Source organism: Dicentrarchus labrax, unplaced genomic scaffold (genome assembly GCF_905237075.1).
Source record: "Dicentrarchus labrax unplaced genomic scaffold, dlabrax2021, whole genome shotgun sequence".
NCBI classification, from domain to species: domain Eukaryota; kingdom Metazoa; phylum Chordata; class Actinopteri; family Moronidae; genus Dicentrarchus; species Dicentrarchus labrax.
The window spans coordinates 26299917-26327222 of record NW_026136701.1 but is presented as its reverse complement, the minus strand read 5'-3'; the positions used below and the strand labels follow the sequence as shown (position 1 = coordinate 26327222).

Below are 27306 nucleotides of genomic sequence, written 5' to 3'. Positions count from 1 at the left end.
AGGGCCCGCTGTTTCCGGTGTGGGCGAGGCTCAGAGACAGCTGCAGAGCTCCGAGACCCAAAACCTTCAGTTTGTTTTTATTCAGCAGCAGAACAAATATTCTTAAAACCAAAAAAAACCTCCAGAAAACAAACAAATAAAAGAAGAAAAACAAACAAACAACGGAATCTCTTCACGTCCGGATCAGAAGCCTGCAGGAACTCTCCGGTGAGTCCGGTCCCGGTGAGTCCGGTCCCGGTGAGTCCGGTCCCGGTATTTCTTTGTCTGGATTTGATTTAAAATAAACATTAAAACTGGAGGTTTTATTTATTTATAATAAACTGAAGTTATTTTAAAATCTCTTTAATTTCAGACAACAGTTATTTTAGTTCTTCAGTGAGAAACAGTGAACTGCCTCCATTATTATTCTAATAACAATGTAATATTAATGACTTATAATGGGAATATTACAGGAATGTTGCAGTTAAAAACATCGTCTATATGCACAATGTAAAGCACCATAAGAGTCAGATATAGTTAGAATATATAGAATACAATATTTAATTTAATAGTCAGGTAGTAAAACACTTTAAGGCATTACAGCAATATTGTAAATAATAATAAAGACCATTAATATGAGAGGGAAATGTTAATAAATGCACTTCCTAGCAGCTCAAACACTAAGTATGAATATTATTGACCTAAAATGTATGAATGTGACATTATTAGGACAGTTATGTGTCAGTAATAATACTAATAAAGCCCCATTAGAGGGATTTTACTATAACCCTGCTGGAAGCTGTGGGGGAAATAAAAGCATCCAACAGGAAGTGAGCTGCTGATGGTGAAATGGTTTGATCCTCTTCCTGTTACGCATTTTCCTCCAACATCAGCAGCTCCAGCAGAGACAGTCTGCTGCTGCTGCAAGGCATGCTGGGAAACACAGAGCGGGGAGAGTCCAATATGATACCCACAGGGGGGGTTTAATAAATTAATAAATGTAATCTTGTTGTAAAGACTTCAAAGTGCAGAGATTTAATAACAAAATACCATGAAGCCAACAGGACTCTTATTTTGAAATATTATATTAATACAGTTTATTATTATTTTACATTCATTAACTGTTCTGATAATTCATTTGATTCAGTTTTCTTTGTGTTGTGGATGAAATGAAACATTAGACGACACTGACTCACATCTTTCAACCATTTTCTGACATTTTACGAACCAATCGATCGATCAGTTGAGAAAATGATCGACAGATGAATCGATAATGAAAAGAACCGTCAGTGTCAGCCTTTAAATTCTTTAGATTCTCCCTCTGGCGCCACCTGCACGTTGTTTGTGCTCTCCAGGACCGTTACTGTCCTTTCAAATCACGAGGAGCATTTTTCAGTTGGAACAAGAGAGAAGATGGGAAACTCCCTCCCTCCCTCCCTCCCTCCCTCTCTCACCCTCTCTCTCCCTCTCTCACCCTCTCTCTCTCCCTCTCTCCCCTCCCTCTCCCCCCCTCCCTCCCTCCCTCTCTCTCCCTCTCCTCCCTCCCTCCCTCCCTCCCTCCCTCCCTCTCCCTCTCCTCCCTCTCTCTCCCTCTCTCCCTCCCTCCCTCCCTCCCTCCCCCTCCCTCCCTCTCTCTCCCTCTCTCTCTCCCTCCCTCTCCTCTCTCTCTCCCTCCCTCCCTCTCCCTCTCTCTCTCTCCCTCCCTCTCTCCCTCTCCCTCTCCCTCCCTCTCTCTCTCCCTCCCTCCCTCCCTCCCTCCCTCCCTCCCTCATTCACTGTCACACAGAGGGTCTCTGTTTGCAGTCTCTGACCCAGTTCATCCGACTCTCAGAGAATATTTATGTGACACAGTTTGAACAAGAAGGAACATCTGCTCATTTACTCTCAGGTCTGTTAGCGTAGCTCCCAGTCTGCTTCCAGTCTTTATGCTTTATACTAAATCAATCAATTTCAATCAATAAATAATGACGGATTGAGATTGTTTTATTTTGACAGAGCTGCACATTGAATCCAGATGTTACTGAAATTGCTGATGTTTGTTTTGATGAAGGTGAAATGAGACAAACAGCTTTATGATGAAGTTCTCTGGTCTACTCACCTCCAGATGTTTGTTTGTTATAACGCTGATTCATTTCACAACATCTGTTAAAATAATGATGCTTTTATTGTGCAGCCGATATGAATCTGTGAGTCTGGATGAAACTATACAAACAGTAGAAATATTGATTAATAGAAACCACTAAATGATTATAAAAGCTGAAGACAACAAGAACATTAAAGAAAAATAGGATATTTTCCTTTTGGAACAATCTGCTTTCTTTAAGATATTAACATGAAGCATTTTATTGATTTTATTGTCAGAATAAAAGCATCAGTCGACTGTAAAGGACGTAAACATGTTTACTGAGTTCCTGCCAGCTGGAGCCTCAGTCGGACTCTCCCAGGTTACCTGAGTCAGAAAGTCTATTACAGGTGATCCTGGATGACCAGCTGCATACTCATTACATCACACATTAGAGTTAAAGGTTCACAGAGGGAAATTAGGAAACTCAAACATTTTCTACATGTTTGTTTAAATAAAATGTGGTGTAAAACAGGCTGTGAATGATATATGAGCAGATCAGAATACAGAGAGGAATAACACGGGAAGGTTTGGAGTCTGTAGGAGCTGCTGAAGTGAAGATTTCTGAGGTCAAAATTTAAACTAACAGATATCAGCATGAAACTTCCCCAGTTGATTACTCACATTAAGACAATTATTTTCTAGTAATGTTACAGTGTAATGCTATGTAAACACCTAAATGTCCCCTGATGTCTCACTGTCAGCTGGTTTCTGGAGCACATTGTGTCACAGGAAACAAACATGTGACTGCCGTAACTTCAGTGTGAGAGTTAAAGTTCCTCCCAGCAGTCGCAGAGTTAACAGGAAACATGAGCTCAGAGTCACAGCCCCTCTGTTTTTCTTCTCTTCTGTTTCTCAGGCTGCTGCTGCAGGATGTGAGAGAACCACAACAACACCGACCCCGAACACTGACGGCCGCCACATCTCACCACGTTTAAAGGTAGGGCTTATAATAAACACACTTTGTTATAAATGTCCTGCTCTTATTGTGTCGTCTGATCAGTTTGGATTAGATTAGTTTTGGCTTGATGAAGTGAGTTAATCCCTGGAGGGCTCAGACTGACTCTTAAAGGAGAGCAGATTCTTTCTCCTGTCTGCTGGATTTTATTCCACTTTGTTCCTCCTGTTTCTTTTCTTTTTAACTTTAGTTTTGTCATTTTCTGTTCAGGAGCACTCGTTGTAGATTTGAGTTACGGGTTAATTTCACAACAGTCCCAGAAAGAAAGAAAGAAAGAAAGAAAGAAAGAAAGAAAGAGAGGCCATGTAGTCGTTAAAGGGAACTAAAATGAAATCACAGATTTCCAATATGGAGGCCTGAGCTGGAATTAAAAAGAGTTTTCTGTTGATTTTGCACCGATACGACTCGGCAGAGGGACTCAGAAGTTGTCTTAAACAAATAACTTTATTAAAGAGTATTTAAGTTAAATGTTCTTTAATATGTTAAATAATTTAACACTGACAACCAATTGTAGTTGAGATCGCTGAGAGCTCATCAAGTTTGTGTCTCAACTTTCTCGTCGTTCCAAATTTCTGTAATTCCAACAGCAGAAATATTCAAATACACATTAGGCAGATGTAACACATGTATTCAAACACTGCACAGGATTAACATAAAGTGTCTGTAAAGAGGAGACTCGTGGGTTCCCATTGAATCCATTTTCATTCAGATATCATGAGGTCAGAGGTCAAAGGGATCCCTTTGAAAATGGCCATGTCAGTTTTTCCATCGCCAATATTCAGCCTCACTTTGGAGCTTTATTTAGCCTCCTTACCGACATGCTGGCGTTACACTGACTCTAGCTTACACAGGGAATGTAGAACAAAGAATGAAGATTTATTTTCTGCATTATAAACCCTAAAAAGCTGTTTACATATCGGATTGTCTGCAGTTTTATTGGTCGATAACAGCAGCCGACCGATGTATCAGTCAGTCACAAACCCAGTGAAGCTCAAATAAATCACAGAAATACCAAGTTCTTCCTTTCCTTCTCTGTAACATCCATTTTATTCACATATAATAACCTTTCTGAGCAGAACTTACAACTTCTTTCAATAAACAGACAAATAAAGCACTAAAGATTATTATAAATGTGATAATCCAGGTCCCACAATAACAAGTATTTCCTTTCTTTTCATGTAAAATCCATATTTATAACCTTTGTGACCGCCGTGATCCTGTTGCATTTGTGCTAACTAACTACTTAAAACATATTCATACGTAAGGAACCAACAAACCGCAGACAGGATATAAACCTGTTGCTGGTTTGGGTCTTTATGCGGGATTTGTTGACCGGTGTTGGGTTTCTGATGTCTTTCACAGATCCACAGAAGAATCCTGACGGCTGCAGACAAACATGGCTCTGTTCTTCTCCGGAGCCGTTACAAGTACGTCAGCACACAACATGCAAACGTTCAGAGGAAACTAGTAAAATGTGAAACCAAAACAATTAACTAAAGACGGTTTTAATTAGTTTTATTCTGTTTCTGTCCACTTTGAATGAAGTTACGATGATCTGAAGGTAAAATGAGTGTTTTTGTCTCTGGAGTCTGGTGGAGAGTGATAGTGATATTACGGCTGTTTGTGGTTAAACTAAAGGTCTATCTCTGTAGGGATCCTTTCCATAATGCTGTCAGACACTGACAATAACAACCTGAGTCTGTCAGTGGAACAAACAACAACTACTGTTAGTGGAACAAACAACGACTACTGTTAGTGGAACAAACAACAACTACTGTTAGTGGAACAAACAACAACTACTGTTAGTGGAACAAACAACGACTACTGTTAGTGGAACAAACAACTACTGTTAGTGGAACAAACAACAACTGTTAGTGGAACAAACAACAACAACAACTACTGTTAGTGGAACAAACAACAACTACTGTTAGTGGAACAAACAACGACTGTTAGTGGAACAAACAACAACAACAACTACTGTTAGTGGAACAAACAACAACTACTGTTAGTGGAACAAACAACAACAACAACTACTGTTAGTGGAACAAACAACAACAACTGTTAGTGGAACAAACAACTACTGTTAGTGGAACAAACAACAACAACATGTTAGTGGAACAAACAACTACTGTTAGTGGAACAAACAACAACTACTGTTAGTGGAACAAACAACAACAACAACTACTGTTAGTGGAACAAACAACAACTACTGTTAGTGGAACAAACAACTACTGTTAGTGGAACAAACAACAACGACTGTTAGTGGAACAAACAACTACTGTTAGTGGAACAAACAACAACACGTCAGTGGAACAAACAACTACTGTTAGTGGAACAAACAACAACAACTGTTAGTGGAACAAACAACTACTGTTAGTGGAACAAACAACAACGACTGTTAGTGGAACAAACAACGACTGTTAGTGGAACAAACAACTACTAACAACACAAAAAACAACAACTGTTAGTGGAACAAACAACAACTACTGTTAGTGGAACAAACAACAACGACTGTTAGTGGATGGACTTGGACGGTGCATTTGTTTCCAAAGATTGTTGCCTGTTTCACTAATATTTTCACATCTAACTCTGTGAATTAAGGATTTATTTCCACCAAACCAGAGTTGGTGATTGTTGGAAACACTAACAGAGACAGTTTTAGTGAGTTTTATTCTGTTTCTGTCCACTTTGAAGTGTGTTTTGTCAATGGAGTCGCATTCCTGCAGAGTATTTATCAGCATCACGTCGGCTCTGTTCACTAGAGTATATTTGCTCAAGTGGTTCCCCGGCCGACCTCAGGAATGTTCTCTGGCTCTTCACGCTGATAAAAGTCGAGTCGTCTTTATTTAGAGTCACAGGACGGACGGTTGGTTTCATGAGTGTGTGAGGAGTTCGTCCGTCTAACGTATGTGATCCTGTCTGATTCCTGCTCAGGTTCGCCAATCAAACGGAGGCTGCGGGCTCATCACTCCTGTCAGAGGTAAGAACTTCTTTTACCTTTTCAAGACCTGCTGGTTGATTTCAAATAAGCCACTACTGTTACTTTGTCCTGGTTTAAGTATTACCAGTCAGGTCTTAAAGAGGTACCGCATGTTAGCACGTTCAATTACATTTCTCAACATGAACGTAGTCGTTTTAAATCCCGCATGCTAACCTCCCATCTGTGTGTCCCTCAGCCTCGACCTGTCCCTCCTCTCTCCGGACTCCTCGTACGTCTGTTACCCGTCCGTGGACGGCGGTGACCCTAGCTCCTGCCGCCGCTCGCCGCGCCTCCTCACCAACGGCTACTACAGCGTCACCGAGGACAGCTTCTCCTGGGACGACGAGGGCAACGTGTCGCTGACTCCCTGCAAAACCAACGTGTCCTACAAGGAGAACCTGGTCAGGTGGGAGCAGTTTCTGAAGGGGGATTTACGTGAACTTTATTTGTACCGTAGTTTACACGTCTGCAACCAACACACACACACACACACACACACACACACACACACCCTCCTCTTCAAACACCTCTTTATAGCGATGAGGTCATTCTCAGCAGCCAATCAGAGCGAGCCGTTCGGGGCACGTCGAGCAGGTTTTATAAAAGCTGTTAATTCTTCACGTCTGACATCGTCCACGCTCAGGAGCCAGAGTCTGATGTCATCCGTCACGGTTGCTAGGAGACCCTGGTGTTATTGAAACCTTCATCGTAAACATGAGAAGAGTTTCTTTGTTCTCTTACATTAGAGTCACACAGACGTTGTTTACTGTTGAACTCTTTCATGTTAAATAAACTGACTGTATTTGAGGTTTTGAATTTAGAGACGTCCCCGGCAGCTTTAGTAACTCGTAATGAACATTATTCAGTATTTTCTGACCTTATAGAGATAAAATAAAGGAGTCTGAGAGCTCCGGGTTCAGTCCAACATTAAGAAGAACCATCAACAGGAACCACAAACATTGGTCTTTGTATTTTAGGGTCTTCCGGCGTAGGCGGCGGCCTCGGGGCTCTCTGGCTCGCCTGCTGAGTGACGTGACGGAGAGCTGCCAGTCCTGGCTGGATGAGAAAGTCTTCAGAGGCGTGTTCGGGACGGGACAGAACCAGAACCGGGACCAAGAACAGGACCAGGACAGGGACCGGGACCAGGATTGGGTCAGGGCCAACCAGGAGGGCCTGTCCCCGCTGGACGAGTCATCCTGGTCTGCATTCAACAGCACCGAGCTGGACGACAGCCGCGGCTTCACCTACGGTTGGTAATCCATTGATCCGGTATATCGGCTCAGCTTTGGAAACACTGATCAATATATTCTCTCTCTTTCTCTTTCAGACCACACTGAGATCCCGCCTCCTCCCGACAAAGTGGCCCCGCCCCCGAAGATCCTCATCCAGGAGGAGATTTGTTCTGAGATCTGTCAATCAACAGAGCGGTTCACCCAATCACTGGGCGGCCTCTCTGAAGTCCCGCCTCCCTCGCCATTCTACACCAACAGCTGCTGCTGCCAGACCGCACCTGAGCACACAGGTGAGCTGCAACACTCATTTCAACGAAGCTGCCCTGGTGGCCCGTTTCCCCGAGAAGACACATATATCATTAGTAGATGTACAAAAAAGCCTCTTGGACTCATACCCCAAACCCAACAGGAAGTCAGCCGTTTATTGGCTGTTTTTGCCATTTCAAGGTCTTTTAAATGGCGTGTCCGTGGCGTGGCATCGAAAATCGATGTTTGGCCACGGAACAGGATGTTGTTGTAACTTCAGTGTAGCATCATCTGATTTATGTGACTGTATCATCGGAGCAGTGAACTATTTTTTGGGACTGTTCTTGGAGTAATGGTCTGTTTCTCTGACGTGTATTCGTTTGTGTTTGTGTTTCAGGGTTAACGATGAAGACCCTCCTCCTTTTCATCTTCACGGTCTTCATCTTCACCGCTCTTTACTCAGGGTAACATTTTCATTTTTAATCAATTAAAACACATCATCTATAAATACTTTTAGTTTTAATCAATGTTAAAGTCCAAAACTCAAGATTAAGACGTCAAAACTAAAGTCTGACTCAAAGTTTTTTTCACTCTCTTTTTACTTCTTCAGGTGTCTCTTGTGGAGCGCGACTGTGGCATCGACCGCGTTTGTGATGATCACAACATTTATGCGTAAGTATCACATAAAATTAGTCTGATACATTACTGTATGTTAAAGGCAAGAATCTGGTGATACAATATATATCGGGAGGAGGTTACGATTCAATATATTACGATTTATTTTAGGAAAACTAAAGCTCGAGAATAAAGGTCCCTGTAACATCGAACCTCATAGCTACTACTTCACGTCAGTAAAAAATGAAATAAAAGTGCTTTTGCGCTGTATTTACGTAACTAAATTAAGAAAATAAAAACTTTGCATGTAACCTATTAGTTAAAAATCAATACAGTGTTTTTGAGAATCTATACAGAGGATCTGTATGTATCTATACATCTATTATGGATCTGTTGACAGCCACAGCAACACAATACCTGCAATTAAACATTTGTTTTGCACGTTACATGATTATAGTGACACATTATTTAATCGTTTTCCTAAATTTGCTTTAAAGTCGTGATGTTTACCCAAAATCAAGTGTGGAATGGTTGCCTAAATGCTTGTTTTTAGAAACTTTTTGCGCCTAAACATGACTAAATTTAGGGGAAATAAATCATACAACACACTATATGAACACACAACTGAATGAAACAGAATAAAACTCATTAAAGCGTCTCTGTTAGTGTTTCCAACAATCACCAACTCTTTGGTGGAAATAAATCCTTAATTCACCGACGTAGATGATAAAAACAGCAGTTTCAGTCGGAGCAGACCGGCTATGGAAACAAACCACAGAGAGGCTGCGATACAACACAGGCAGAGGGAGAGAGACACCATGTGACTGTGTCTTTATATAGAAGGTTAAAGAATATGTCGACGATGTATGTTCATACATTTGTGATGATCCGTTCTCTTTCAGTCCTGACGAAGTCGGGGCCGATGGGCGAGTGGAGGAGGGCGAAGACGGAGGTGAGTAAACAAATAAATCTAATCACTTCATTATGTCAACTGGCAGCGAGGAAACGACGCTAACGCTTCTTGATGCTAACAGTTTCTAATCATTCTGTTTTACAGGATATCACGTCAAGAAACGAGTAAAAGCGTCCGGAGACAATTTCCAACGTTTGAAACTGGAGGAGCGATCAGAGATCTGACGGGACTCAGTAGAAATATTTCACATGTCACCGACCGTTTGCATGTACGTGGCACTTAAAGGACCGAGTTACTTACTGAGCTCCGGATGCATTTCACAGAAACAGCTGGTGCTTGATGGCAGAACGTTTTTATAAAAATGAGCATTTTTGAATGTAAATCTTTAAAGTTTCAGAAGGGCTGAAGAGAACATTTAACCTTTAAATCCAAAGCAAAACTCCGGGAACATTAGCTCAATACATCCAGGTAATGAACCTTTATGCTAACTAAGCGGTGCAGGACGACTGAGACTCTGACAAAGATTAAAAAAATAAAGTCAGATCGGACAGGAAACGGAGACGCTGCGTCTCATTGTGACTGGTTGTTGATTCGCGTTAAACGCTGGAACCACAAAGTTTTTCCCGGAGAATAAAAGCTGAACGTGTTTCTGTTAAAAAGCTGAAGGAGCTCATTCACACGTTAGTGTAGTCACCACGTGTAGCTGTAGCTGTAGCTATAAAACATTTATAACATATAAAACAAATGTAACTGATGTATTTTTGAAATACTGTGTAAAAGTGTATCTTGTATCTTTATCGGATAGTTGAACTTGGCTTTTTTGGGACGTCCAAAGTGACCAAACGTCAGACGTTAAATCGTCTGCAGAACAAATTCAGGTCTTCGCTTCTATTTAAAACGAGAGCTGTGACTTTTCCTAAGTTCTTCTGATCTACCAGGAAGTTATAACCACAGGAGATAAGTGCCATTTATTTGTCCTGAGGAAACTGACTGAAGAGTTTTATTCCAAAATTAAATTAAAAAAGACGCAAAACAATAGCACAAATCTAAAAAAAAAGCTCAGATTTTATTGTGAAAATCTTATTTCCTGGGTAGAGTTCTGACAGGTCGAATATTTACATCCTGTTAGATCATCTGCAGCTTTTAGACCACTTTCTGGATAAAAAAATAAACTTTATTGTTATTATTATCAACCAGACAGTTAATGTTTGTGACCAGATTAAACAAATTGAGTGTTAAATTTTCAGAATCAGCTCTCTGATGGCGTGTTGGTCCTGAGTCTACAGAAAATGTCTGACGTCTGTTAAAAGCATCATGAGGAGGAGACGTTTGTTGACATCTGATTGACAGGTCGATGGGCGGGGCCACTGATACACACCTTGCGACGGCTTTACCTCCATGGTTGAGCGGCTCGGCTGAAACAGCTACGTTGCTCTGAAACTCAATTCTGTAGTTTTCTAATCAATACAGCAAAGTAAGCCCCGCCCACCTCTGGGTTAAGCCCCGCCCACCCCGAGTACAGATCATTCAGTTGGTTGAACAGACACAGAAAACGACGGACTCGCTCTTTCCTTCTTACGTCATTAAATGCACACAGGGAGTTAAACACAATCAGATGTCACTAGAATAAACTAGATGAATAAAATCTGAATTATATGAATAATAACGTTGTGCAGCTAATAAACCTCCTGAACTGTCTGTTATAAATATTAAATCTATAATAATATAAGTATGCAGCATTTTGTAGTAAAACTCTTCAGCTGTGAAGTGCCTTTATCTCAGCCAGCAGAGTAACACAGGGAGGTTTAAACCTAAAGTGCTGCTGGATCATAAACAGACCTGCTCCGCTGTTATATGGAGATAATCTCAGTGTTTGATTTATCCTGCGGGGCGTGGCAGACGGGCGGAGCTTCCCGATCTGAAGTATATATATTCTTTAATATATGAGGCTGTGTTCACACTGTGTCCAACGTGCGTTCACATTTTTAAAGGAAGATTTCAAGATTTTTGGAAATGTTTTGACAACATGTTTAGATTTAATCTAATGTGTGTGTGTGGAGCTGAGGTCAGCAAGGTGCTAAACTGTTGTTCATTAAAAAAAATAATCCTCATAAAACCTCAAACGTTCCTGTTTAATCAAACAAAACGCAGCGTGTTAATTATTGAGCTCTAGAGGGGCTGATAGGAGCCTAAAATATCCTCTTTCTTACAATAAAATTGCACGTTTACAGGATTTCTCCAACAAACTCTCCAAAACTCAACGTCTACCTTCCTCCGTCTCCTGCTGGGAAAATGTGATTCCACATCCACTGATGGTGAAACTTTTTCCTAACCTTTAAAACCAGCGTCCGCTCTGCCATCAGCCGGTTTTATTAGCAACCTGCTGTCGCTGTACGCGCGTCAGTGGCAGTTTTAAAGGGCATGTGTGAACACAGACAAACTCCACCCGGCTGGCGTCGCAGGCAGGAAAAATGTGCTTCGACACACTTATTGTACTTTGAGCAATAACTCCAGAAAATGTAAGAAACTCAACTATTAAAACCTCAACAGTGTGCAGGGAGAGAATCTTTAAAGTCACAGTGAAAAGAAACTGTTACAAGATCAATACAGTTTGTATTGATCAGGTTTCATCGGGAGAAGAAGTGCGGCAGGAAGCCGGATTAAGTAACGTAAAGAAAGATAAGTACTGTACGGCTTTATAGAGTTCTGACTTTATAAAGTTTGTTAAATTCAATCATGTTTGGGCCTCAAACTACGCCAAGACTTTTATTGAACCTGAGGAGGGAAGAGATGAGCTGTGCTGCGTTCAAATCAACATGTTTCCCAGTAAAACTGTGTGTTTGTGTGTTTTTGTGTCCGAGCGGAACGAGCAGCTTCCTGAATCCGACGAGTTTTTATTCACTCAAAGTGCCAAAATCTGACGGTTCAGGAAATCAGCGACACGTCGTCAATGAACAAGAATCTTAATATTCTTAATCACAGCTCTGCAGAACGTTTTTACTTTTGCATTTAAAGCTGCAATATTTTTATATGAGGTGTCGGATTGAGGCTGTTACGGCGCTTTTTAGCCGCTTTGAGCAACGAGTTTTGGATTTTTATGGCTGAAAATATGAGCCGAGTCTCTCAGGAGCTAAAAGAAGGAGAGCGAATATCAAACAAACTGGATTTGTTAATAAGCAACTGTGTCTGCTCTGCCGCCCCCTGGTGGCCAAACACAGTTTAATGCAGCTTTAAATGACCAAAGTTTGTTTTTTTCTTTTATATAATAAACTTTTATGAGGGTTGTTGTAAAATGTTGAATTTACTGAAAAGGACAAAAGTGACTAAAATACATTAAATATGATGTAATAAGCTCTTGTGTGTGATGTAATGCAGCTGCTGATGTTTGTTTTAATCTTTTCATTGACTGCACTTGTTTCCAGATGTGGAAATGTGACACTTACTATTTCTGTTATTATTCCACTGTACTGTATTCATGTTATTAAAGTCTCTTAAATTGTAAAATGAAACCTTAAACGACGCACAGACGGGCTTTTAATTTGAAATTGGGGAAGAAGATTAAGAAATGATCAACCAATCAATCAACGTGATCAATGTGTCGATCACGATGATGTCGCCGCGTTTTAAGGTTTGATTCTTACAGTTTTCAGATATTTTCCAGTTTTAGTGAAAGTGTTTGTTTTATCTGACGTTTAAATTAAAGTTTAAAGACAAAAACTGTGTATTTCTGTTCAACCTGCATCAGTTTACTGTGGAAGAACTTTACTGCCAATAAAATAAGATTATAACTCATAAAATAATAATTAAATGTTCATGTTTACTCAAAATTATGATAAAATGTTAACCTTATAAGATCATTATTTTATCTCACAGTTGAAAAGACCAAATTGTTTTGTTTTGTTAACATTTGTACTTCAGAGACTAAAGAGTTCAACCTGTCTGATTATTTAAGGAAGGAAACTTATAAAATCTGTGTGAAATGTTGTTAATTAATATTAAATTGGCTTTAAATGATTCTGGACGTTCAAATTAATACAAAAACAATGAAGGTCGTCATTTGGTATCTTTATAAAGACTTTCTCTCACTTCAGCGTCTCACGGTGCGTTCAATGTCCCACTGCTCGGAGCTGTAACTGACAGTACTGACACACTGAATATTGTTTTTAAATTGATTTTATTATAAAAAGACGTGATGGTATAAAAACACCAGTGAACAGACACAAACAGACACAAACATGCAGAATCACGACAGAGCGACAGAAACAACTAATATATAATAATAATAATAATAATAATAATAATAACTTTACTGTTAATACTGAACACAGAAGGACTTTATTTTAATTATTGTAAACTTAAAGTACTCAACAGTTGTTCAGTTAGAGCGATGGTTGTCGACGGTCTTCGTATCGTACAGAGACAAACCGCAGGAACAATTTAATACAAATAAAATTTACTTAAAATTAACTTTTAAATATTTTATCTTGTGAAACATTTTATTTGCTGTGTCGCTTTATTAAAGAGAGAAACGATGTAAAATATATGGGTATTAAACAGGACCATCAGAAATACAGATTTAATGCAATAAGACATAAACATTGTTCAGATTTATATTAATATAAAAACATTTTAGGGGTCAAAGGTCAAATAATTGCTCATAATTTTTAAAAACCATGAAAATTACTTTGAGAAAACTTTAATAATTATTAAATCTTATTATTTATTTAATAAACACGTAACTGCAGTCGGAACCATTTCTCTCATCGTTGCCGTGGTTACCGCGGTCAGCCTCCGTACCCGTCTCTGACCTCTGACCTCTGACCCTAATCCGTCACTGCAGCGGCGGAGCGAGGCGTCTCTCCGCGGCGTGCACGGTGACGTGGCGCCGCAGGTGGCTCCCGGAGATGAAGGTCTTGCCGCAGTACGAGCACCGGAACTGTTTGCAGTCCGTGTGCACCGTCATGTGGACCTTCAGCGAGCCCGACTGGGCGAACCGCTTCCCGCAGTGGACGCAGCCGTAGCGTTTCTCGCCGGTGTGGACGCTCTGGTGGCGTTTCAGGTTGCTGGAGTCGGAGAAGCGTTTGCCGCAGAGCGCGCAGATGAACGGCTTCTCGCCCGTGTGGACCCTCATGTGGGTCTTCAGGTTCTTGAGGCACGCCAGCGTTTTACCGCAGAAGTTGCAGGCGAACGTCTTCCCGCCACCGTCCTCCCGGCTGTGGCTGGACGCCCGGTTGGCGCCGTCCTGGTGTCTCCACCGCTCCCTCCTGATGAAGGCGTTTTGCCGCTCTGTCTCTTTCCTCGCAGGAAGCTGCGGCTCGTCCGAGGGCGGCGGCGCCCTCTGGTGGTTGCTCTGGAAACCTGCGGGCTGCCGGCGCTCTGCCACAGACTGAGTCACCTCCCCGACTGCGAACGGGAAGCTGCCGCTGCCCGAATCGGCTGAAACGCCGGCGTTCAACGAGTACGAGCAGCCGGGATCCTCACCCAAAGCATTCTGGGTACCGAGGGAGCCGGGCTGCAGCTGCGGCTCGTACATCAGACGGTCGTAGCCGCCGGTTTCCGACCTCTGGACGGCGTTCAGGGTCGTCTGGACGGACATGGAGGTGGAGCTGACTTCCCCGCTCACCCATGACCGAGTCGAACCGCCGCCATCGTCCGCTGCTTCCTGTTTGGTCGTTGGGGGCGGAGCTTCCGTCGTCCGTCCCTCGGCGACGCAACGAAACTCTTCTGGAGACAGAAAATCAGAAAGACGTTTAACAAGAGCTCAAAAAGTACTTTATTTAACGTTTTTATGAACCGCACTCACCGTCCCGCTCAGACTGGGTCCAGGACTCGTCGTCCTCCACTTTGATGACGGCGGAGGTCAGTCGGGTCGACTCGCCGGCGCCGGGCTGAAATCAGAGCAGAGAGGTTAAAACCTGAAAGAGCGAGAGACGAACGCCGACGTCGTCTACTCACCGTCTCCTGAGCGCTGTCTCGTCTACAGTCGGAGGACGGAGGCGTCTCCTGGTTGGACGCTCTGGGCAGCGCCGCCTCACCTGGAGGACACACAATGACATCATCAACATGTGCTTTATCTTTTATCACTATTATGTATTTATTTTTTTATATTCATATGTTGTTGTTTTTCTCTGTATATATTATAGTATTATACTTATTATACTTGGAGCCATGTTCCTGTTTCATTATGGTGCCTAAAGGTTTTTAAATTCTAAAAACAATATAAATATTAAAAGTCTGCTGTAGTGTTTAATAAAGTTTTATTTTAATATAAAACAATATAAATATATAAATATAAATATTAAAAGTCTGCTGTTGTGTTTAATAAAGTTTTATTTTAATATTAAACAATATAAATATAAATATTAAAAGTCTGCTGCTGTGTTTAATAAAGTTTTATTTTAATATTAAACAATACAAATATATAAATATAAATATTAAAGGTCTGTTGTTGTGTTTAATAGTTTTATTTTAATATAAAACAATATAAATATATAAATATAAATATTAAAAGTCTGCTGTTGTGTTTAATAAAGTTTTATTTTAATATTAAACAATATAAATATATAAATATAAATATTAAAAGTCTGCTGTTGTGTTTAATAAAGTTTTATTTTAATATTAAACAATATAAATATATAAATATAAATATTAAAAGTCTGCTGTTGTGTTTAATAAAGTTTTATTTTAATATTAAACAATATAAATATAAATATTAAAGGTCTGCTGTAGTGTTTAATAAAGTTTTATTTTAATATTAAACAATATAAATATATAAATATAAATATTAAAAGTCTGCTGTAGTGTTTAATAAAGTTTTATTTTAATATAAAACAATATAAATATATAAATATAAATATTAAAGGTCTGCTGTAGTGTTTAATAAAGTTTTATTTTAATATAAAACAATATAAATATATAAATATAAATATTAAAAGTCTGCTGTAGTGTTTAATAAAGTTTTATTTTAATATAAAACAATATAAATATATAAATATAAATATTAAAAGTCTGCTGTAGTGTTTAATAACGTTTTATTTTAATATAAAACAATATAAATATATAAATATAAATATTAAAAGTCTGCTGTAGTGTTTAATAAAGTTTTATTTTAATATAAAACAATATAAATATATAAATATAAATATTAAAAGTCTGCTGTAGTGTTTAATAAAGTTTTATTTTAATATTAAACAATATAAATATATAAATATATAAATATAAATATTAAAGGTCTGCTGTTGTGTTTAATAAAGTTTTATTTTAATATTAAACAATATAAATATATAAATATAAATATTAAAAGTCTGCTGTAGTGTTTAATAAAGTTTTATTTTAATATTAAACAATATAAATATATAAATATAAATATTAAAAGTCTGCTGTAGTGTTTAATAAAGTTTTATTTTAATATTAAACAATATAAATATAAATATTAAAAGTCTGCTGTAGTGTTTAATAAAGTTTTATTTTAATATAAAACAATATAAATATATAAATATAAATATAAAAGGTCTGCTGTTGTGTTTAATAAAGTTTTATTTTAATATTAAACAATATAAATATATAAATATAAATATTAAAAGTCTGCTGTTGTGTTTAATAAAGTTTTATTTTGAAACGGTTACCTCGGGCCGTCCCGCTCCTCCTCGGCTCGTTGCCAGGGTGATGAGCAGGCGGCGGAGCTCGAGCGCGGCCGTTGGCGAGCAGCAGCGCGGGACCGCCGGCGGTGGCCGCGGCTCGCAGGGCGGTCGCGCGGACCGCTCGGAGCTCCGCGAGCCGCAGTTTCCTCCGCAGCGCCTCGTTCTCTTTGCGGCTCCGCGAGAGCTCGAGCTGCAGCACCGAGTACCCGCTGTCCACGAGCTCGCAGATCTCCGCCACCGCCGTGTTGGCCAACACCTCCACGATGGAGGCGAGCTGCGCGTGGAAGGCAGCGGCCGGCGACATGTCTGTGACCCCACCGCGTGCGTGCGTCGAAACGGACCGGTCCCGGGTTCCGGGAGCTCGTGGCGGGCGGGGACAGAGACAGACACGCGCTCGCTCCGTCCGCGTGAACGTCTCAGCTGATGTAAACAGTCTCGAGACCAACCAGGAAGTGATGCGGAGGTACAACAACGTACACAGGCACCGCAGAGTGCGCATGTGCGGGATTTTACATGGATTTTCTGTTTTTTTTAATGTTTGATTTTATCTGAAGATCAAACACGATTATTGATTATTGATTAGCCTGTCCGTTTCTATGGAAACCCGCTCCTGCTAATGTGAGGGGGAGAGTCATTTTAATAACTTACAGAATATTTGGGCATTAAAGGGTTTCCATATTTATTTATTTATTTTCTATAAACTGCAGAAAATAAGACATATTTCCTTTAATTTGTAAAATTAATCTGATATAACAATAAACAACTTATCTCACGTAAGCAAATTTTAATGTCTCTCTCTTTCCAGAAAACAACAAATAAACAACATTAAATACTCTTCTGAGACACAAACATCAACAACAACTGACAACAGCTTCAGAATTAGTTTTATTAACGGAGATTAACACATAAACATAAAGTATAGAGAGACTGTTACAGTTGTGTGCGTTATGAAGAGGTGTGTACCTGTACAGTTGATGCTTTGGAATAGTTTGTTTATTTTGTTCGATCGAGACGCTGAAACCCAAAAATCAATCAGATTATTATAATATTAAAGCAGATACAAGGAGTGTGTTGACTCTGGCGCCCCCTGTGGAGGAAACTGGTAGTGTCTCTGCGGCCTCGGCCCATTGATTTCAAGGGGAATCCGACCCACGTTAATAATCACTATATAGAAATATCCAATCTTATATATATATAAAATAAAATAAAACTCTTTAAAAAGCATCCTTTAAAACCGTCTGCGCCTTTGGAAACTGATTACTTCTGTACTTTAAAGTTACTTTTAATTTAAAAACATGGATATTTACAGAAACATTCAGAAGTTAAACCTTCACACATTTAGAGTTCGGTACCGACGACAGAGACTAACGTTTGAGTCCCGGTGAGTAAGGACACGTTGGACCAGCCAACAGAGAGACACTAAGCACAGCACCTGAACTCGGTGAACTCTGAACTTCATCGACACCTTCAGGTCATTAATCAGCCGGTTATAGAAGTCGTCGATGGAGATAACGAGGCGGTTTTCACTCCCGGTTGACGTTACAGTTTCACTAGTGTTTAAGAGTTTATTAGGTTTTAATATGTTTGTGTTAAATCATAAATATAACGGTGAAGAGCCGCAGGGAGCCAGGTTACGTCGGGTCGCCGTCACCTCGCTGTACGCCGTCCACTCGGCTCCAAACTCTCGCTCCGAACACAACTACAGACCGATATCCAGTCACAGACACGGCGCCCCCTGCAGGAACAGGCAGTAACCCTTACATAGGCGTGGTCTACGTGCGATACCGGTGTCGGTTTCCTCTCCTCTCGCTCACACGTTGAGGTGACACTTCTTCATGTGTAGCTTGAGGCTGTATTTGACGATGAAGCTCCGGGAGCAGAGCGTGCAGGCGTACGGCCGCTCGCCGGAGTGGACGATCAGGTGCGACTTCAGGTGCGCCGACTGCGTGAACTTCTTGCCGCACTGGCTGCAGCTGAACGGTCTCTCGCCCGTGTGGATCCGCATGTGAACGTCCAGGTTCTGGGACGTGGCGTACGTCCTGTTACAGACGGAGCACATGAAGCGCTTCCCTCGGGCGCCGGCGCCCACCTGCGACAGCCCCGTCTGCTCCCTGTAGAGGGCGAAGTTCATCGCGTCGGCGTCGTCGTACTCGAGCGCCGAGTTGCTGCTTTCGGACAGCTGGCAGTCCGTGGAGGTCGAACCCGAGACGCTGACCAGTTTGATCCCGAAGGCGTCGCCGTCCGCGTGGTCGTTCTGGTGAAACGGAGCGAACGCCACGTGGTGTTTGGAGGGTTTGGTCCACGTCAGGCTGAGATCTAGCTCCGCTCGGTTGGTCGGAGACTCCATCAGAGCGCCGTTAGCGAAATACGTTTGTCTGTTGGCGCCCGGGAGGAGCGAGCACTCCTGGTGGACCAGCTGGACGTCCGGGTTCAGCTGCGAGGAGTACGAGCAAACGGACTCGCCGGCCTCCATCTCGTCGCCACCGACGCCGCCGAGCTGACCGGAGCAGCCCGGCTCGCTGCGAGGAGAGTCCAGAGTGTAGACGGACACTTTGGATGTAGACTTCCTGTCGGCGGCCTCGCTCCCACGCCAGCGTCTCTTCGCCCCGCGGCCGACCGGAGGCTCTCGAGTGGCGGCGGCCGACCCTCCGTCAGACGACACTTTGTTATCTGAAAGAAAAATAAAATGTTTTACATTTACAGACAGTTTTTATTCACCTGAATGCATCATCAGCTTTTTATATGGAAGACAAGAGCCGCCACAGTTATTATGTTTTAGTGACACTAAGTCGTTATTCAGTCGAAATATCGAGAGAGTTTCTCATTATAATGACAGAAATGAGCTTCCATAAGATAATTAACTCTTACTGAGGAGAGGAAGTCAACTGAGACGGTTTCTATTAGTTTTATTTATTGATTTAGTTTCTGAATGAAGATTTAAGAGTTTAAACTAAAAGAGAGAAACTGTGAGAAGGACAACAGGCGCTGAGATCTGGTGACAGAATAAATCTTTAATCTCTATAAATCCATGTTTCTATCAGTGTCTGTTTTCAGGATGTTAATATTAACACTTTGTGATTAACAGGTTTATTATTTAAATGAAAGGTTGCTGTGTTGAAATAGGATCAATAAACTCACCTTCCTCGAAGCTGTCGTTACTGTCCGAGTCTTCGTCTTTGATCAACACCACGTCTGGAAGCTGGAGAAGATTTAATGTACAGATTAATTAATGGAGTAATAACACCAATATTACAGCTAATAAAGTTCAATCATTAACATGTAAACAGACAGGAAACTGCAGTTCATACAGGAGATATTGATTATTAAACTAATTAAGATAAAACGTCTCCTGAGTCCTGATTGGCTGATTCGTCTTTAAGGTTAATTAATAATTAAAGAAGAGTTATTGTTTCCTCTTTATCTCAACATCTTCCTTTAATTATCAAATTATCTTAACACCTTCCTCTTCCTCCTCCTCTTCCTCCTCCTCTACCCGTCCTTTTGGGTTTCTGAACACGTTATCACCAGAATACGACTTTGAGTCCGGGGTTGAGGGGAGATAGAGGGGTCGACTGAGCACGTGCGGAGATAATTAACTTCTGATCTGGAGATTATTTGGGATTAAATATATAATTGCAACCAACGTCTGGTCTCAGCAGGATTTAATGTGTTTAAAGGATGCAGTGAAAATCATAAATGTTATTATTAAGGCTGATTTTAAAGGTACGGAGGCTATTTAAGTCCAAAAAAAGAGTGAATAAATTAAACACAGTGATTCCCTAAAAGGTTTACGAGGCTTCATTTTATTTTATAATTTATTATAACTTTTTATTGTTATACAAAGTATATTTTTATAACATCAGCTTATAATCTTACATTTTTATTTTATTATTAATTTTATTTCATTTATCCTCCATAAACCAACAGTGACTCAAACGATTAATTATTAAAATAATAAATAAGATTAATTTTAATGCTTATAACAGATCTCAGTAACCTGTATAATCGTGGACTACAGATCTAATGAATATAATCAATAAACCAATAAATACCTTGATGGCGTACGGAAGACGAAAACGGTTACAATCATTTTAATTGAGTTTGAGTTAATTTATCTAAAAATAATTTAAAAAGGCAGATTTCTGGAGATAATTTATTACGACAGAATAACTTTTATTAAATATAAAAAAATCCGTCATTAAGATCTGTAATCTTTATGTACGGAAGACAAAAACAGCCATGCTTGTAATTCTTTTATAAGTTAATTATTACGTTATCTTTAAGAAAACAAGCTAATATAATAAGATAATTAAATTATAATGTTTATCAGAGAGCAGGAGCCCCCAGGTGAGGTTGGGTTTGTTTAGTAAATTAACTGCAGATGATAATCTCTTTATCTCCAGAATAATAAAGTTATTTCATCCTGATCAACAATTATTGATTATCTTATCGGAAAACAAGTCGTTGTTTACTCAAGAACACAAACGTTGTTGTTCTCGTATTTATAAATATTATCTTATGTGTGACAAAGGATCTCGTTATCTGAGTTTTATTGTGATAAATAATCTTATCCTGAGGAAACAAATAAATAATGTAATCTTAAAGAATCTGTCTTCTGTTTACTTAAAATTAATGAACTTGTTACTTTGAGATAAAATCATTAAAACGTGTTTCAGCTCTAAAACTAACCAATAATAATTGATTATCTATCAGCTGTTACCTCCTCCCGCAGGACCACCGCAGATCCTCCGTCTCCTCCGGGAGCAGCAGCGGAGCTTCCTCCGTCACTGTCCCGCTGCTGCTGCACTGTTTCCGGCTGCTGTGAGCCCTCCGCGGCCGCTGTGACCTCCGGCTCTACCGCCGCCTCCTTCCCCCGGTACCGCCGCCGGTACCGCCGCCGGTACCGCCGCCGCCCCGGACCACTATGGACTCGATGAGGTGCAGCTTCTTCCTCAGGTCGTCGTTCTCCTGGTGGCTCCGGTTGATCTCCGTCCGCAGCACCGCGAACCCTTCGTCCACCAGCCCGACGATCTCCGCCACCGCCGCGGCGGTGAGCGCGCCCATGATGACGGACAGCTGCTCGTGCAGAGCTTTACCGGTTAAAACGGACATCGCGAGGCTCAAAGAGAGGGAGGGGGGGGGGGGGACCGGACCGATACCCGCTCCTAACGGGGGCTGCTACGGAGCTCCAACAGGCTGCTGGTGTCGGTACCGGAGCCGATCAGACCCGTTCAGACGTTAACGCGTCACAAAGAGGCGGTTGGTCCGCGTCCTTCCGGTCCGCACTTCCGGGAAGAACTCTGCTGACTTCAAAATAAGAGCCCGTTGTTATTGTTGTGATAACGACCACGCCCCCTTTAGGGTGAGACAGTCAGTGGTGTGTGTGTGTGTGTGTGCAACTCTTCCTCACAGGTTAGTTAATGACAGACAGTCAGTGAGTGTGTCTCTGTGTGTGTGTGTGTGTGTGTGTGTGTGTGTGTGTGTGTGTGTGTGTGTGTGTGTGTGTCTGTGTGTGTGTGTGTGTGTGTGTGTGTGTGTGTAAAGCTGTTATTTTACGGTAATAATATAATTATACAAGATATCTGTCAGTTAACTAACTAATCCATTAAAATTACACAACAAATACTTTTTACTGTTAATGTCACAAATTTGACATAATTATAGAAATATATTAACAGTATTAAACTTTTTTTAACAGTTTGATCTATTAAAACAATAAATATCTGCAAAAATATTAGATTTGCAAATTTATTTTAATCTTTTACGTGTAAAAAGAGGAACCTTTCTTTAAATAAGCAGTAATTTCTGATTATTTACAGTTACAGATTAAAACATGTATCTAATTTTAATCTATTTATGTAATTTTATTATTATTTCCACGTATTTTAACAACTGTAAACTTTAAAGTGTAACTATAATAAATGTATTATTGTTGGTGGTTGGAAGGTTTTTCTCATCATAACTAAACAAATAAACATTAATGAGATTTAAATGTTGAATAAAACCAATAATGTAATTATTATATAGATAATAAACAATATTAAATATAATCTCCTGTTTATGGTGTAAAGTAATAAACAAACACTGGAACAGTTCATCCACTTTTAATTCCAACCAATAAACATCTGCATGCTTCGTACAACAGGAACCGTTCTCCACTGTGGACCCAAAACGGCCCACAGTCTCTGTTTGATCTGAGGTAAGGTTCTGATCTGGATCAGGTCCGTTCAGACGGGTTAGAAATGTGTAACTGAAATCAGATTTTCAATGGAAAACACTTCTAAAAACATCTTTAAAAAGATTTAAATTAGTTCAGTAACAGCAGCGAGCTCAACTCTCTCCTTCAGATGAACCGAACGGGCCAATCAGGACGATACAGGTTCTGGTTCTGGTCCCTGAAGTACGACCCTCAGCTGAGGAGACACTTCAGTAGAACCCTTTAAGGTGTTCTGTGCTACCGGGTCCCGGTTCTATCACAGTTCTGACCCGCCACAGTGTCACAGACTTCCTGTGTGAGCGGCGCCCGGCTCAGCCTGATGGTGTTTCTGCTGATGGATCCTCAGGTTCTGCTTCCCGGCGAATCTCTTCCCGCACTGCTCGCAGGCGAACGGCCGCTCTCCGGTGTGAACGCTCTGGTGCGTCTTCAGGTGTCCCGACTGCGTGAAGCGCTTCCCGCACTGAGCGCAGCTGTACGGACGCTCGCCCGTGTGAACGCGCACGTGCGTCTCGAGGCTCCGCGACGACGTGAAGCACTTCCCGCAGTAGCTGCAGACGAAGCGCCGGTCCCTGCAGTACCGGTTCAGGTCCAGCGGGTCCAGTCTGGATCCGCCGAGCCCGAGCGCTAAAGGGAAACCAGCGGCGTTCAGGTCCGAGACTTTGTCCAGGAGCGCCGGCCGGTGAGCGACGGGCAGCATGCTCGCCAGACCCGGATTGGTCCACGAGGAGCACAGATCCAACTCGGTGTCGAAGGGGAGGGAGCTGATCAGAGACACGCCCCTCTTCAGCTCCGAGGACCCGGGCAGGGAGGCCGGGCTTCCTCCCGACCCGAGGAGGAACAGCTTCCTCGACTGGACCGCCGACGGGGCTTCGCCGTCCGACTCTGACGCCAAATCAAACACCACGTCTGAGGAGTTGCTCTGAGCGCCGCCCGCGGGGCCCGGAGACCCCGGGGACCCCAGAGCACTGTGGGGTTCTGGATGCTGGACTCGCTCCGACGATCCGTTGCTGTTCTGATCCCACGGCCTCGGGTCGGACGCCGAGGCGGAGAGCATCATCCCGGAGGGTCCCTCCTCGCTGTCGTCTGACAGCTGCACCTCGGTTCCTGCAGACATCAACAGACAGTTCAACACTGTCTGTTTCTAATAAAAACCCGGTTTGGACTAAAAACAGAAACCACGGCGCCGTCTGTCTCTCGTGTTTGATGCTCACGGATTGACACAGAAAGACACAGCATCAATAAGAGCTTCTAAAAACAACTTCCTGTCACAAACAGTAACTGTCTCACCGTTTCTATTCGGAGGCTGAATGAGGCCAGAAATTAACAGTCAACCCACTTCGGACTGTTACCCAGCATGCATCATGTCTGTGTGTTGTGGTCAGACACACAACCCCAGGGGCTGCTGGGTAATGAGACAACCTACTCTGACCCTATTTAAAGCTCCAGTGTGACACATTGAGGATCTATATAATATTTATAGGTTAGTGATCAGCTGCCATCCTACCCGCTGCCCCTTTAAGGATCGACTGATCATTATTAATGTGTTTGTTCACACTGATAAAGGTTAATAAAAATAACATTCATTTTATAATAAAACCACGAGATGACATTAAATCGTACACACTAAATTAACCTTCACAATAAAGTCCACAAACAGCCTTAATTTCTACTGTTTGTTGACTTTATATGGAATTAAACTGAATATTTTCTGTGTTTATTTAATGTGAAACTTCTGTAAATGTCGAGGTTTGTTTGTTCCTCTGCTTTGTTTACTTTAACCTTTCTGTAACAGATAAACCTCCACCTCTTCCCGCTCTGTGGTCGTCTCTCACCGTCATCGTGGAGGAGCAGCTCGTCCGTGGCACCGCCGGCGTCCTCCTCCTCTTTTGGCGTTTCCTCCTTTATCAGGACGACATCCTGGTCGCTCGACTCCTCGACAGCGACTGAGGAAGGATCCTGAGAGCAGAAAACAACAAACATGTGTCACTAACAGTCTTTAGGGTCCCATATTAAACCCATTAACCCCTCAAACACAGTGAATAAGTAAGAGAGTTGAGTTCAATCACCTCTTTGCTCGCAGGCGTCGGCTCCGACATCGGGACCCTTCCGCTTCTGTTGAGGTTTGTTTTTGGCTGTTTGGTCCCGACTGCGCTCGGTAAGGCAGCACGCACAGAAACAGAAAATTATAACGTCAAACATTTATTATTGTTTTATTACATAAAAAGATGTTTTTACGTTTTAACAAGATGAATAATATATTGTAACAACAGGAAATTGTTTAACTTTGTGTAACGTTTCCTGGTGGTGCAGCAATAAACTTCCTCCACCACCGACACGGACTCAGAACAGTATAATAAATATATTATATACTATATTTATTATAAACTATATATAGTAAACAAATGTTGGGTCTCGGTTAAAATGAGTTTTCTTTTTGATCAGAAGATTATGACCAACATCACAAAGTCCATTAGATTAGGTTTAAAAGTTATTCTCCTTCAGGTCAGGATTCATCAATGTGGCAGTAGATTAGAGCTTTATTATCTTAACAGACAAACAAATCCAAATCCATGGAAAGACTGAATTCACCCTCACAAAGCTCCTCCTTATATACTCTTGCACTCTGTCACAACTCCAGCCCACCTTCAACCTCTGACACAATGGTGTAATTCCCTCTGGAAAGACCCTAAAACTCCACCAACCAGTTGTTTTTCTGTTCTACTGGTGTCTGATCAGCCCAATTATCCTGCACCTGTTGGGCCTATGTTCTTATCACAGAACCCACAGGCTTCATGGACTACACCACATTTTCTTTTTACTCTCCTTTCTTCAGGATTACACCATTAGAATCTAGTTTACTGTACTTCTGTTTTTTAAAAACCATGCATTACCTTTTCCTTACACCATTATGTCACAGATGTCTTTTACTGTATTTTTAAAAACTTTTATAAACTTTATAATATGATGAGAAACTTGTGTTACAACCACACACATACATTTGATAAGTGCTATAACTACACTCTATATGTTCCACACATTAAATCAAACTTTACTAAAACCATGGTGCTTACTACTTCATTAACATCATTGTGTGCTTATATAAAATCTACTCGACTTAACACTCAAAGATCTTTACTTTAAAACAAAGTGCTCTTTACTTGGTTTCCAGTGATCAGTGTGAACAAACCACAGTGCTTACAACATAATGTACAAACATTTGTGTGATTACTAACTTTATAATATTCACTAACTTACACTAAATATTATACTACACAATGTATGCAGAATAATAAATATATAACATTAACATATGAATGTGAGACGTGTATGAGCAGTGGACTTTTGGTGCGGAAGGCTCTCCATACAGCGGCAGGTATCGGTCTCATTCATCCCGCTGATGGAGCAGCAGAGGCGGACACACTGCCCCCCCTCCCCCGGGTGCCCTGTGGAGCGGACAGGCCCCTATAACTCACCGGCAGTGAAGTCCACCACCCCCCCGCCGCCGCCGCCGCCCGCCGCCTCCCGGTGCCCCCGGGCGATGATGGTCTCTATGAGCTCCAGCTTCCTCCGCAGCGCGTCGTTCTCCGACCGGCTGCGGCTGACCTCGAGCTGCAGCACCGCGTAGCTGTCGTCCACCAGCTCGCAGATCTCCGCCACCGCCGCTCTGGTCAGCGCCTCCATGATGGACGTCAGCTGGGAGTGAAACGCCTTGTAACTCGTCATCTTGTTGGGGACTCTGGAAAAACGACGACAACCGCCGGAATGAAACGAAGAGCGGCGAACGACGCGGTGCGTTCAGGGGCCAGACAGAGAGAGAGAGCCGGTTGGTTCCTTCTACAACCCGAGCGGAGAGCGACCGGCGGCGGGGAGAGACGGACGGAGGCTGCGGTTCATCGTTGTTGTTTGTTGTTGGTCGGTTGTCTCTTCCTCAGCGTGTCCCTCAACAACTTCCGTAATGCCACTTTCAAAATAAAAGTTCGGAGTGAGTCAGTTCCGTGCTGCCTTCGTGGGAGGCTTGTAAACTTGAGTTTTCTCTTTTTTTATTTACAACTTTTTACTTAAACTCTCTACAGTTTGCTTAAAAAAGGAGTTAACAGACAGAAATAATAAAGGGTAAAATAAATAAAGTAAAAATATATCAATAAAATAACAAATTAATAACGAAAAACCAAAAAGTAAGTAGAAAAAAATTTAAACATATTTATAATAAAAACCTCTAATGAATATAAAGTAAATATATGATACAGAAATGTATGAATGTATGAATAATGAAAAAATAAAACTCTGTGCACTACCCAGTTTGTTGTTGTTGTTCGTATTTATTTACTCTTACGTCATTGTGTTGACTAAAATTAATAATATATATATAATACTTAATAGTTTATTTATTTCCTTTTAAAGTAC

The 27306-nt window shown here is 41.4% G+C and overlaps 3 protein-coding genes across 5 annotated transcripts; 1 reads left to right on the top strand and 2 right to left on the bottom strand.

Annotated features, from left to right (window-relative positions):
* The first annotated feature begins 5 nt into the window (after positions 1–5).
* On the top strand, positions 6–12762 carry tmem71 (transmembrane protein 71). 3 transcript variants are annotated; one of them, XM_051428238.1, is made up of 11 exons: positions 6–207; positions 2961–3041; positions 4422–4486; positions 5994–6039; positions 6236–6445; positions 7017–7288; positions 7367–7561; positions 7915–7981; positions 8128–8189; positions 9035–9084; positions 9190–12762. In XM_051428238.1, the coding sequence occupies exons 3-11, from the start codon at positions 4456–4458 to the stop codon at positions 9211–9213; spliced, it is 957 nt and encodes a 318-aa protein (XP_051284198.1). In that variant the 5' UTR covers positions 6–207; positions 2961–3041; positions 4422–4455; the 3' UTR covers positions 9214–12762. The 3 variants fall into 3 exon arrangements, with proteins under 3 accessions (XP_051284198.1, XP_051284355.1, XP_051284279.1); XM_051428395.1 differs by having other exon boundaries at positions 6–222; XM_051428319.1 differs by having other exon boundaries at positions 6–237.
* A 440-nt stretch (positions 12763–13202) lies between these two features.
* On the bottom strand, positions 13203–26849 carry LOC127368641 (zinc finger protein 629-like). The gene is made up of 11 exons (XM_051409664.1): positions 26376–26849; positions 24969–25048; positions 24735–24858; positions 23185–24006; positions 21566–21775; positions 19824–19877; positions 18502–19355; positions 16671–17211; positions 15001–15080; positions 14849–14933; positions 13203–14769 (listed from the first exon to the last, which is right to left on the bottom strand). The coding sequence occupies exons 1-11, from the start codon at positions 26623–26625 to the stop codon at positions 13877–13879; spliced, it is 3993 nt and encodes a 1330-aa protein (XP_051265624.1). The 5' UTR covers positions 26626–26849; the 3' UTR covers positions 13203–13876.
* Positions 17552–22039, bottom strand: si:dkey-7l6.3 (zinc finger protein 226). The gene is made up of 3 exons (XM_051428434.1): positions 21406–22039; positions 19824–19884; positions 17552–19355 (listed from the first exon to the last, which is right to left on the bottom strand). The coding sequence occupies exon 3, from the start codon at positions 19156–19158 to the stop codon at positions 18496–18498; it is 663 nt and encodes a 220-aa protein (XP_051284394.1). The 5' UTR covers positions 19159–19355; positions 19824–19884; positions 21406–22039; the 3' UTR covers positions 17552–18495.
* Positions 26850–27306: the final 457 nt, after the last annotated feature.